Genomic DNA, 13616 nt, shown 5'->3' on the forward strand with positions numbered 1-13616 from the left:
TGGACTTTGTAAGTAAGAAAATCTTTTATTCCAAAGTCACACAGTTTAAAGGACATTCTAACCTGGACCCCAGGATCTCTCAGACACTGAGCCACCAACCCGGCAGCATACACCAGCTGATATGAGGCCCACAACACATATGCAGTAGAGGACTGCCGGGTCTGGACTCGTCAGAAAAGATACACCTAACCAGGGAGATACTTGAGGCTCCCAGGGAATGTGGAGATCTGGTAGGGTGAGGTGGGGACATCCTCTTGGAGACTGGGGCCGGGTGGGGAGGTGTGGGATGTGAACAGTCTGAGGGTGGACTGGGAGTGGGGATAAAGTCTGGACTGTAAAAAAGATTAATGAATAAATTAAAAAAATATTCTAGTGGCACTAGTGTGGGGCTATGGAAAAAGTAAGGGAGTTTGCAGTTCTAGCTAGGGTTGTTTTCTCCTACTCACCCCTGGGCGAGTTACTTCAGTTTGTAGACTCAGTTTACTCATCTCTAAAGTGGGTATGATAATACCTATCCAGCAGAAAAGATAATGGCACACTTTAAGTCGAAATGACTTATAAAAAGGGGTGCATTCTGATGTTTGCCTCATGGTTGTCATCAGAGTCACTGGGCTTGAACTTAGTACGACAGTGGGTAGGTGGAAGGGAAGGCAAGCTCACATCAGTATCCACTTCCCTTGCCCTGGAGCCCATTTCTCCTGGGGCTCTGCTCAGAACCTCCTGGGCAGTAAGAACAGCCCTGAGGCTGAGCACAGGTCTGCACAGTGGGAGGCTCCAACTGCCTCCGATGTTTATCGCAGAGGAGAGAGAAAAAACCATTTACAGTCTCCAGAATTTATTCTGACAATTCCACACACATACACAATGCATTTTGGTCACAGTCACCCCATTATACTTTTACTCCCCATCTCCTCCAGCTGAACCCCTTCTCCTAACCACGGTTTTCTTTCTCTTTCTTTCTTTCTTTCTTTCTTTCTTTCTTTCTTTCTTTCTTTCTTTCTTTCTTTCTTTCTTTCTTTCATTTCTTTCTTTCTCTTTCCTTCCTTCCTTCCTTCCTTCCTTCCTTCCTTCCTTCCTTCCTTCCTTCCTTCCTTCCTTCCTTCCTTCCTTTTTCTTTTTTTGGTGACTGAGTTTAATTATTGTTGTTCAACCAAGCAACTCATTTTTAGCTTACCACTTTTATTTGTGGGACTAAGAGTAGAGCCTAGGGCCTCATGAATGTAGGCAGACAGGCAGACAGACAGGCATTGCACACTGAGCCATATAGCCATATAACCCAAACCCCAGCCTATTTTTCCATTGTGAAAACTGGGGAAAAAAAAAGCTCCCAAAGCAAAAGAAAGCATCTTCTGATTTCCTGGTCCACTGAAGTCCATCTCAGCTTCTGTTTGGTCCATCTCAGCTTCTGTTTCCTTGTGGCTCTTACTGCCTTTATAACTCAGGACAGAGCTGTTCTTAACCTGCTGTGTTGGGTTTGTAGATGCTGGCTCTGCCTTTGGGTATTTCAATTTTACTCAGTACATTTTTAAGAAGTTATCCCTGCCTTTACCTGTTGCTCTTTTTTCCCCCCACTGTTGCCTATCTTTTCTTTTTCTTCTTCCCTCTCCCTTATCCTCTCTTGTCCCTCTATTTTTGAAGTGCTAAGGGACAGACTCCAGGGCTGTGTGCAGGCTGAGCAAGTACCCTGCCACTGAACTGCACTCCAGGCCAGCGTAGCCTATAGGAATGCAGTGAATGACAGTCTGGAGGCCCCTGCACTGGTGTCCTCTGAGGCTTGGCCCAAGGTCATCAGCTCAGTAACTTTTATGGATCCTGTTGGGCCAGAACTGAGGCAGAGGTAGTTCTCAGGCAGTGCCCTCTTGACCAGGAGAACGGGTCCCATGGCAAAAGACAACCTTTTGCAGGTATTCCCTGCCCCTTCTGCTACTCTCTCCGCACAGGGGGGATATCCTTGACCAGGGCAATTCCCACCTAAAGGGCCACAGGGCACTAGATAGCCATTGTTCTTACCAGGTGGCTGCCTCTCAGGACGAGGCCTTCATAGGGACCCTGGGGGTAGCTGGAAAGGACTGGATTGGGAAACTCAAGTAGGATAAGAAAACCTTCGAGAGGGCAAACCTTGACACCTGCCCCTTCAGCCAGCCGTTCCCCACTCTCCAATTCTTTGAAATCCCCCTCCTTTTCAGCACAAGCCAAAGTGCCTTAAGCCTATAGTGTATAATTAGAATAGTGGACATTTGAAGCGACTGGTACTTCTAGTCCACCAGACACTCTCACTGTTTAATAAAAGCATGGCTATTCCCAGCTCAGGACAGACTCAAGGCTTTCTCACTCCCTTCTGTGGAATGCTCTTGCTTGCCTGGGGGAACTTCAGGTTAGCCATCCCTCCAGATGCTGCTGAGGGCCTGTTGGGCAAAGCTTGCAATTCAGAGATCCCCAGCTTTGTGCATATATTTGCTTTTTTTATTCCCCTTGCCCCAGGCCAGGACTGGGCTGCGCTTGTGTCTCTTAGACTTGTCACAGTGTTTGAAAGAACTTAATAAACATTTGGTCAATCAGGTTCTAAAATCCCACCAAATGGTCGTCTTCCCCCTAGTTCGCCATCTTTCCCCATCACACCAGCCAACTGTCATGTGCATCAACTGTCTACACCTGAGCTGCAAGTGTCCCGTTTTCCCATGCAAATGCCCTCTGAAGGCCTTCCAACCCATGAGTCCTTGACAGAGCAAGCGGCTCTTCAGAATGTAGCAGGCCCCTTTTCATGGATGCAGATCCTGTAACTCCGTACGTTCTTTTTCATGGACAGACTCCAGCGCAGGACAGAGCTTGTCATCTGGGCTGGGGATACGCTAGTTCCTCAGGAGGGTCCAAAATTTAAGGTGAGAGTCCCAGGCTGGCCAGGGCAGAGTATGGGAACAAGAGGGACATTTTTGACCTTTGGTGGCAGGAAACGTTCAGAACTGTGTGTGCTGTCGTTAGCAGTAACAGAGCGGTGGGACGAGCTACATTTTCAAAACTTTTATTAAGAACAACTGGAGTGCATTGTACTAAAACCAAAGTGGTAGACTCCTCCTTACCTCCCAGTCTGCTGATCCCCCTCCCCCATGGGTCTCTATCTAAATGGCCCTGAGGTCCAAACCTGCCCATCTGCTGACCCCCCTCTACCCAACCCCACTCTTCTGCAGCTCCTGACTCGTCCCCCTTATGAAGATAAAATTCTTCCCCCCAACTTGCTTAAAAATAATTTTGAACCATTAAAAACTGCATTTGTGTTTTAAAATAAACACTTTAAACATTGGCTATCTTCCTCTTCCCCCTGGGCCTGGCTCCGGGGTGCCCGGCTCCTCACCCCAGGAGGCCAGCTGCCACTTGGTGCCCCTTGGAAATTTTCAGGAAGTAATTTCTTCCAAATTTCCCCTGCAGTCACAAATTCCACAAACCGCTTGCATCAACACACTGTCTTCATTATAGGCACTGCTGCCCAGCTCTGGAAACCTGATCTCTTTTTGTCAACTAGACCACATGCTTCAGATTCCCTGCAAACAGGAGAGAAAACACAATTCAGATTCAGGTAACATGTATGAGTTACATATAGCTCAATAGGGCTGTGAAGAAGGAAATAAGCATTTACATTTTGGGGCTGAGAATGAGAATGTGGTGACCCTTTTTATGGGGATAAGCCCTAAATGATGAGGGACAAAGGGCCTAGATATTCCTGTTATCCTAGAACGTATTATGCAAGTTAGCAAGTTTTTTTCACCACCAGGGCAGTGGACTGCTGATACTGGGTGGGTCCAGGCCAAGCCAGAAGAACCAACCATACAGCTGATCCCAATGCCACCACCAGTCAAGAGTTATAAACAAAACAAATGGTTTTTAGACACATGCTCGCGTGCACACACACACACACACACACACACACACACACACACACACACACTCATTATATATATTCTGATGTGCACATTCAGGTAACACTTTTTAGAGTTCACAGTTAGCTGCATCAAATCTTCCTTTAACCCCCAACCTTTCTGTCCCCCTTAGCAGGGTACAGCCCTTCTGGCACTTTCTCTTGTGGGAACCTGTGTAGTATGGAGTAAGGGACCCCAGAGTTCTGTTGGGAAAGCACTGCACAGGACCAGGCTTTAAAAGGAATCAGTTCCCTCACCTGGTCCCGTGTCAATTTTCTCTCTGCTCCATTTCCTTGGGTTGAAACATGAGTCTAAGTTCCATTGCCTGACTGGCCTCTAGAGCAGGAAGAATACTGTTGTACTTTAAGTTCCAACATCTCGCACGGAGCCTCCCACTAGCAGGTATACAGCAGTATACTGTATACTGTACACTAGCAGGTATACAGTAGATGTAGCTTGATGGATGAGTGGAAGAAGCAGGAAAGGAGGAGGTGATCAGAACAGTGCAGTTACTATTCTATTTTAAATTAAAAGAAAATCTTATTTAGATTTTGGTGCTGGGAATTAAATCTTGATCCTTGTGAATGCTAGGAAAGTATTCTATAATTAAGTCCTGCTTTTGTAACTCTAAAATTAATCTATAATAAAACCAACTTTCTTTTATGCACAGACCACACACACACACACACACACACACACACACACACACACACACACACACACACACACATAAACACACTCATGACAGAGAAGTTTCCTAATTCCCCAAACCTTTAGTGGTTGTATCCTCTGGCTTGCCTGGCAGCTCCTTAGCTGTTGTTTGTCACTACAGTGGTGTCTTTTCAGGAATGCTATATAAATGGAGTCGCACAGGGTGGAGCCAAAGGAAGTTGCAAATGACAGCAACAACACAACCCAGGTTAGTGTGGGCCCTGGTGGCCTTCAGCAGGTTTTTCCAATTAGCATTTTGTATGACTGGTGTTCATATCAAAACTCGGAAGTTGACATTGGTATCATTCACAGATATTATTTGTATTGCACGAGTCTGACATGTACTTGTGTGTTAATAAGTATCCAGCTCTATACAATTTTGTCACAAGTGTAGATTCATGTAATCTTTATTCCAATTGTGAAAATCTAATCACTCTCACCCCTCCCCCTTCACCTACTCTAGGATCTGACAACTATTACTGTTTTTCATCTCTAAAACAGTTTCACATCCAGAATGTTATATACATGGACTATTATGGTATGTAAACATTTGCGACTGGCATTTTCATTCAGTGTTCTGCTTTTAAGATATATCTAAAGGGTAGAGAGAGATGGTGATAAGGATGAATATGATCAGTGTATATGATACACATGTATGAAAATGCCAGTGGAACACATTGTTTTATACAATTAATATACATTAATAAATGTAAAACAACCTACCCAAGTTGCTGTATGCAAGAAATACCCGTGCATGTGGCATGGTCTATCTAACTATTACCCACTAAAGGACAACTGAGCTTTTGGTTATTATGAAGAAAGCTGCTTTGAACATACACATGCTGGGTTTTCTGTGAACGCAGTATACATTTAGTTTTTATAAGAAACTGCTGAAGTGTTTTCCAGAGTCTCTGTGGCATTTCTGCTCTTACCAGGGCTGCAGTAGGAAGTTGGTTTCCCCACATCCTTGCCAGTGCTCCGCTTGCCGATTCTGGTGGATGCATCATGATGCCTTGCTGTGATCTTACTTTGACCTAATAGCTAATGATGGTAAACATCTTTTATGTGCTACATTTGCTATCTATATATTCTTTTTTTTATGTCTTATGCCCATTTTTTTAATTTGTATTTTTTTTCTGCTGTTGAGTTTGGAGAGCTCTTTGTATGTTTTAGATACAAATCTGTTGTTGGGTATATGACTTACAAATATTTTATCTCAGTACATTTGTTATCTCTTCAATCTACTAACACATCTTTTGCAAAGCAAAAGTTAATCTTGATGGGGCCAAATTTAGCAGGTTTTTTTTTTTTCATCTATTTTGGATCGTGGTTTTGGTGTTTGAAACAAACACAAAATGTTTCTTGGCCCCTGCCTGATTCTTCATGCCTTGGTTCATGCCCCTTTATTTCTTATGGGTTCCCGAATTTAACTTCAAGATGTCTCTATGTTCAGTTATCTTTCTCTTGGCACTGTCTTAACCTTTATCACATCTCTTACTTGGGTCACTGCCTTAGCCTCTTCACTGAGGCTTTTGCTTGTAGGACTGCTTCTTGGTCACTGCCAACTCTGGTCACACTCTTTCCTGAGCCAAGAAATTTCAGTATCCCCTACCATCTGGAAGTAGAGCCTCAAGCTTTCTCCTAGACAGGCCCTGTCCATGGGATCCCTGCTGAGGGCAGCCCACAGGCTGATGTCCTGAAGCAAGGATCATTTGTAAGCATGGCCACTGCTTGAGGAAGAAATGAATATGTGTAAGAATAAGACTCTGTGGCACTATGATTTAGCAACATATGACCACAGAGAGGAAAGGTGGGTGCTGGGTTCACAATTAAGTAAAACAACAAGAATAACTTCTACCAATAGTTGATGATGAGCAAGGTTGGGTCTGGGTAACCATAAACATGTAAGCTTAAATCATGCCCATTGTTTCTTTCCTGATGTCCAGCTTTTCTAGCAGTGGGTGGTAGCCTGAGAAAATTCTAAAGGCCAACACAGTCTGAGGCTTGGGAGACAGTGCAAGAGAAAGGAGCAAACAGAACTTAGAGACATCTTGTGGTTAGCCTCAGGCCAGAGGGGCCAATATAAATGCCAAGAGAACCCGAGAATCCATGTGAGCAAAATCCAACTAGGGCAAAGCATGGAGCTCCTGTTTATCATTTTACCACCTTGAACCATGACCAGTATAATAAATAGCTTCCCACTGGTTGTGCTGGTGCATACCTTTCACATCAACACTTGGGGGTCAGAGCAGACAGACCTCCCCATTTGAGGCCAGCCTGGTCTACATAGTGGGTTCCAGGACAACTAGACCATTTCTCAAGGTTTCCTTTTTATTCAACTACTCTAAAAGTAAAGACACCTAAAATAGTGTGAATGGAAAGCCATGTTTGACTAGAGTAAGTGTATAGAGTTTGTGGCAAACAAGTTGCACATTTGCCAAATGGATCTAACCATTCACCACTAGGCAGGCATATAGGCCCTGCATGTGTCTACATTTTTCATTTCCCAAATGAAGTAAAAAAAAAAAATTTGAATGCAAAGTTTCCAGTGTTAAATGTGCAAGACTGAAAAGTTTAAAGAATATGAATAGGCTAATCATTTTTGGAAGCAAAAGTACACCTTGTGGCCTCTTTATAATTTCTAGTTTACACACAGGACACTCCATTTTCTTCTCAACATTCTGGTTTGGGTAACTAATTGTGCCAAGACTTTATTTCTGATATATAAGACCTTCTGAACCATGACTCAGGAAGCCTGGGTTCTTTGTGGCATACAATGTTGAACAGTTATCCATACAATTTCTTGCCATCTGTGTATCTTTCATGAGCTCTTTTCTCATCTTTTGGCATTCCCAAGTTGGGTTCTTTATTTTCTTATTGTTGAGCTAATTCTTCATAGAGTGTACATATTCCTCCAGTCTGAGACTTTTCTTTTATGATTATTTAGTCTTTTAATATATATAGACTTGCGTTGTTGAAAAGAGCTTTCTCAGAAGGGGGACTGTTCTGCATCCCTGCCACTCAATGAGGTGTGAGCACTTAGGATATAAAACAGACCCCTGGTCCTTTTGTCTTTCTGTCACGGTGCTGAACAGGGGTGCTTACTTCTTCCTCTATTTACAATCTTCCTCTTTAATCCACTCTCAAGTCCCATGGATTCTATTTCTAAAACGGAGGACAGATCCATGCTCCTCCTCCCCACTCACTACTGTCACTGTCATGTCTCAGAATCACTATGACTCAGCAGGGCGTGGTGGCACACACCTTTAATCCCAGCACTCGGGAGGCAGAGGCAGGCGGATTTCTGAGTTTGAGGCCAGCCTGGTCTACAGACTGAGTTCCAGGACAGCCAGGGCTATACAGAGAAACCCTGTCTCGAAAAACAAAAACAAAAACAAAAACCAAAAAACCAAAAAACAAAAAACCAAAAACAGAATCACTACGACTTTTGCATGCGAGACTCTCATAACTTGGAAGCTGGCTCCTTGAATCTTTCCTGGTTCCTTATACTCAACTACGTACCAGGCAGGGCATGTTGTTAGTGCTCAGGCCAGGCAGACCTCACCCCTCCTATCATCAGAGGATCTACTCAGACCTAGAATCGAATCTCTGAATTCTTGCCTCTGGCCTGTTCCCTTATTTCTAGCCACATGGACTTCTTTGTGTGGTTTGAACATGAGTCTCTTCTCCCTTGTGAGGTGTCCCCTTACTACAGACTTGCCATTCAGTCTTCCCTGGATGACTCTGTCCTTGGATAGTCTAATTTTTGACTCATTTCATCACTTCTGTCACCTCGGGTCTACAGGCTTCAAACTCAGAGGCCTTAGGAACACCCAAGTTAAATAGCTACCCCAGTCACTTTTCTGCCCTGTTGTCCTTTTGTACTTTCATTGATGCACTCACCACACTAGAAGCATCAGGGCTTCTTTACTTCCTGCTAGCCTGTCTCTCCTCATGGGCTCTGTGAAGGTGAAAGCTATGTCCATCATTCTTACTGCTCTGTCATCAGCATCCTTTACAGAGCCTGGCACACAACAGGGGCTCAAGACCCAGTCACTAAAGGAACCAATACTTGCTCAGGGCAGCTGACTGAGAGTGCTTACTTGCTCAGCCCAGGAGCGGTAACTTGGCCATTCCTTGAGGCAAGCTAATACATGTCAATAAACGGAGAATCAGGACTTTGGCCTGGGCATCAAATGAGATTTTAGTCCTCACCATTTTAAATTAGTACATATTAACTGTACAAAAGAATGGGTTTCATTGCAACACCTCTTTAGGGGTGGGGGTGGGGGGACAGGGCCTTTTACTTTGTAGCCATGGAACTCACTATGTAGATCAGGCTGGTCCTGAAGTCCCAGAGACCCACCTGTTTCTGCCTCCCAGTGCTGGCAGGAAAGGTATGTCCCATTCCTCCGAGCTTCATTGGGAGACGTTCACATGGGAATGTAATGTACTGTGACTGTATTCACACTCCTTACCCTTTTCTGCTCTCCCCCTCCCCCCCGCAATGACTGCGTTCTGAAGGCAGTATCCTAGCGGGTTGGAGGAATGTCAAAGTGACCCTGGAAGCCCTGGACATTGGATGGCTCCTCAGAGAAACAGAAAAGTGAATTTAGGATTGGTTCTCCAACTCCTGCCAGATGAGCTATCCCTTCAGGAATGCAGGCTCTAGCTACTTAACACCTCTTTTACTTTGAGGCAGGGTCAAACTTGTGCTCCTCCTGCTTCAGCCCTCCCCCATGCTGGGATGCCCCGAAGGCAGCATCCAGCTCTCCACTTAACCTCTCTACCAATAGCCATCTAGAATTTTTCAGTAGCTCCATTCACTTTTAAAACTTTAATAGCTATTGTGGTGTTATCTATTCTAAAGCGGCAACAAAAGTAAAACCAGAGAAACAGACTTGTGGTAACTATTACATCTTGGACATACATTTAAAAGACGATTACCAAAAAAAAAAAATAAAATAAAATCAAAAAACCCTGTTTTGGCACTCATCCCTCCTATAGAGGAGTACAATGCACCAGTAAGAAATCATCACATAGATGGTTTCTTTTCTGCAGCCATTGGGAATCTCCTACCCTTACCCACAGGGCTCCCTCAGGCTGCTGTGGTCTGCTGCTCTGTGCTCAATTTCAGGGTCTCAGAGAGAGGAATAAGGCCCATTTGTTACCTTTTAGAAGCTCTTGGTGCAGCAAGGAAGACATGTGTAAGACAACACATGTGGATAGGACATCCACACAGCTGGGCTACCTCATAGAATGGGACATCTTGAAGGGGAAAATGTTGCAGGCATCAGGGATATAGTGCTAAGTATAAAGACAGCCACACGGTTTTTGTGGCCAGAAGTCGGGATGAAGGGCAGGGAGGTCTGAGGTAGCTGGGATTTGGGGGACAAGAAGGGAGCTTGCATAGTCTAGAATGAGCACTCTAGTAGCTGAGAGCTGTGAGGGTCCCCCTTTTAACTGGGGGGTAGTGGCAGTCCAACAGTTCTTTCTTTTAAAATTAAAAGAAACTTATTTATTACTGCTGAGTCATCTCTCTGGAGCCCAAGATGCCCTGGTCTACACTGAGTTTTGAGACTGGCCTTGAGTTTTCGTAATCTTCTTGTCTCAGCCTCCTGAGTGCTGGGATGAGAGCCACTACACCTGGCTCAGTCCAAAGGAATTCTATCCAGCCTTGGGCATGTTGCTGACATAGATGGCTGATTTAATTTTTAGCTGGCGATTGCCAACTGTATTGCTTGCTTCAGAATGTCAATCTTTTCTGTCTTCAAAAAGCCTTTCAATGACAATTCTGAAGAGCCATCAATTACCATTTATCTTCCTCTCACCTGAATTAGAACCTGGGGTTGTGGATTAATCCCCGCAGGCTTCTGGCACTTCCAGGCTATCAGCACTTAAAACACATTACCCCGTGACTTAGGGTGCTCTGCTCAGCTTGCAAGGCACCGCTGCAGGCTCAAATGGAATCGAAGCAATTTCTAAAATAGCCTATGATTCATTTTTTCTCCCCTCCTGTGCCTAAATCTGCTGGCTCCTTGTGGAGGGATGGGCATAAGTAAGTGTAGAGGTGACATCACAGAGTGGGCTGCGTGCTTGCCAGGCAGCCAGTGGAGCGGGCTGCAGCAGTTGTCCATCTTTTGGGCTGGGTGACCACCTCCAGGCATTTGGGAGTCACAGCTCTCAGGTTCTTTTTGTCAATGTTCCTGCTCCACATTGCTTTTTCAGACAAAAATTCTGTGCTGGGAAACCTAGGATGATGGGAATAACAGAGGCAGGGAGGATAATTCAGCTTTACATCTGTATAATGCTTTAGAGTTTCAAAATGATTTGCTCCACCCAAACACCAGTGGGAGATGGAAGCGGAGAACTTCAGCTTGAACTGGAGACAAACTCTTGTTGTTTTGTACAAAATAGTAATGTCTACTACTCATTTCAAGGCATAGCTCAGTTAGGCCTTGCGTGTCACTAGAAGGTCTGAGACTACCTTCACCATCTTGGTGCTTCCTAGAAGATAGATTCAAGGGAACAAAATGGTCTGGCAGGCACAGTTCTTATCTGTGCCATCCCATGGAGCCAGCAAGCATGCCAGTCTCAGCATTGCCAGCTCCTTCTGTACACCCTGTTTTACAAGCCCAGCAGTCCCAAAACCTTTACTGCAGCCAAAGGCATGGTCACAACTATGGAGCCCTGAAGATAGGGTATGTCACGAACATCTGGAAGTCCCACCTACTGCCCGAGTAGCTCAAAGGCCTCTAAAGGAAAGTCCTCAATTCAGGTCCCATCAGTCAATGCTGTGGATCTTGGAGGGAAGGGCCACTGAGTTATGAACAGCTGAGGAGTGGGGTGGAGGGATTCTTTTCTTGGAGGAGCCATAAAAATAGTTTCCAAGCAGTCTCATGTTTACTCTGTGATCTTCCAGCACCTGGTCTCAGCATGGCTTGCTGTCCCTGATGCTCTACTGTCAGACTCAACATGACAAGTCTCCCTCCAATCTAGCTTTCCTGCCTTGGTCTTGCCTAGCATCATAGCCACCAAACTGGATGCCAAAGGGGTGGCATAGTCTTGCTTGGTCCTCTCATTTTTTAGATTATATTTCAATGTCACTATTTTTTTGGGGGGGGATGGGTCAAGCCACACACTATCTAGCAGTACTGCAAGAGTGGCAGGTGTTTGTCACCACCGAATGAAGTTACAGGATCCAGGGCAAGATCACAGATGTGGTCAGTGTCATGAAAATGTCACCTTTGTAAACCAGGATGCTTATGCTCAGGCAGTTCTTTCTGATGGCGATCTTAGTGGAGTATAAAAGTTACCACTTTGATGGCTGAATCAGTGAACTGTTTGTGGCAAGTGACCAGCAGATTAGGCAGCTGCTGGTCACCACCTCCAAATGAGGCTTTCCAGAACTTGTTCTGCTTGCAGTGAGCGAGCGTGCGTGCGTGCGTGCATGCATGCGTGTGTGTGTGTGTGTGTGTGTGTGTATGTGTGGTGGCGTATGCTCACATGTGGGCATGCGCACACATGTGAGAGAGTGGATTAAGGATCACCGCCTTCGTCTCTCTTAGAGGTGTGAATAAAATCTTGGCTTGGGACGGCTTCCTCTCTGGTTGACTGATTTTTCAATTGATTTGTATTTATTAGCTAATGAAATTAAAGTTGTAAAAATGATAACAGAAACACAATAAATCTCTCTCACAACTGGCTGTTTCTGTGTCACTATGGTGCATTCCTCACTTTGATTACTTCAAAGTCTATTATTTTGTTCTCAATTATTCTGTTTTTCTGGCACTGGAGAAAATCAATTTGTTTTATTTTCTCTTATTCATGCACTCAATTATGCTCTTCGGGCACATTTAATCACTTTGATGTTTTCATTTTATGGCCCGTCTCTAGGCACTTCAGCTGCTTTGCTGCCAACAGGCAAGCAGGACTAATTTGCATGTCACAATAGACTTGAAATTCTAACTCAATTTAGAAATCTTTATGAAATCCCCCCTCCAAAATAATGCTTGGAGCTACAAAGAGGCAGAAGGATGTGGGCAAACGAGGAGCTGTGAAGATGCTTTCCTTTTTTCAAAAGGTTGTGACATTTTGGTCACTGTGGTGTGGGAATGTCACCATCCAGGTAAAGTGGAGATGAGTGCGTATGTGTGTGCGTGTATGTGTGTGTGTGTGTGTGTGTGTGTGTGTGTGCAAGCGTGCGTGTGGAGTGGCCCAGGAATTGGACCTGCTTACTTTGTAATCAAAGACCCTCAGTATTGCTGCTGGACTCTACACAGCTCCTAACCTCAGATGGTTAAAGAGCCTCTGGGTAGCCCAACAGTTAGACATTCCAGAACCCTGAGAGACTTACCTTATTTCCCCTAATAATTGCCTACCTTCCTCTTGCCCCTCAGTCATTTTCGCACTCAGAGCTGAAGGAAGTGAGGTACCACTGCTTTAGGCACAGTTAGGAAAACAAACACAGAATGTTTTAACATATTGAGGCTGCTGGCTGCTCTTGAAAAAATTTTTTTCATTTGTTTTGTGCAATAATCAGCTTCGCCAAGCAGAAAAAAAAAGCTGTCTGTGTCCTTCCTCTTCTAAGTCTAAGTAGAATCCTTACCTTCCCAGGTGGAATCCCAACCCCTGCCCCCCACTTCCCCCTTATGTGGCCTGTACAAAGCGATTAACCCCTGATTGGTTTCCTCACCCATTAAATGAAACTGATAAATACTTCAGGTGTGCATCCGAAAAAACTTCAATACTTCTAAAAGTTTGACTATACTTACACCCAGAAACCTTTCTTATGTAAACTTATTTTTAAACAGTTTCATCATAAGCAACAACATCTGTGAAATTCAAAAGTTTGAAGCTGGTGATATGGCCCAGCAAGGCAATCTGATTTTGATCTCCAGGATTCATGTTGGGAAGAGAGAACTGATTCCCCAAAGTTGTCCTTGGAACTCCACGCATGCACTGTGGGATGTGTGTGTGTGTGTGTGTGTGTGT

At 44.6% G+C, this 13616-nt stretch overlaps 1 protein-coding gene across 1 annotated transcript in view; it reads right to left on the reverse strand.

Annotated features, from left to right (window-relative positions):
• Nucleotides 1–3007: 3007 nt before the first annotated feature.
• Hdac8 (histone deacetylase 8) overlaps nt 3008–13616 on the reverse strand; it is a 211086-nt gene continuing 200477 nt past the window's right edge. The window contains exon 11 of the mRNA XM_021187692.2: nt 3008–3536. Within this exon, the coding sequence (XP_021043351.1) occupies nt 3514–3536 (23 nt within the window). The 3' untranslated portion in view covers nt 3008–3513. The remainder of the gene's footprint in view (nt 3537–13616) is intronic.

This window comes from Mus pahari, chromosome X, assembly GCF_900095145.1.
Source record: "Mus pahari chromosome X, PAHARI_EIJ_v1.1, whole genome shotgun sequence".
Lineage (NCBI taxonomy): Eukaryota > Metazoa > Chordata > Mammalia > Rodentia > Muridae > Mus > Mus pahari.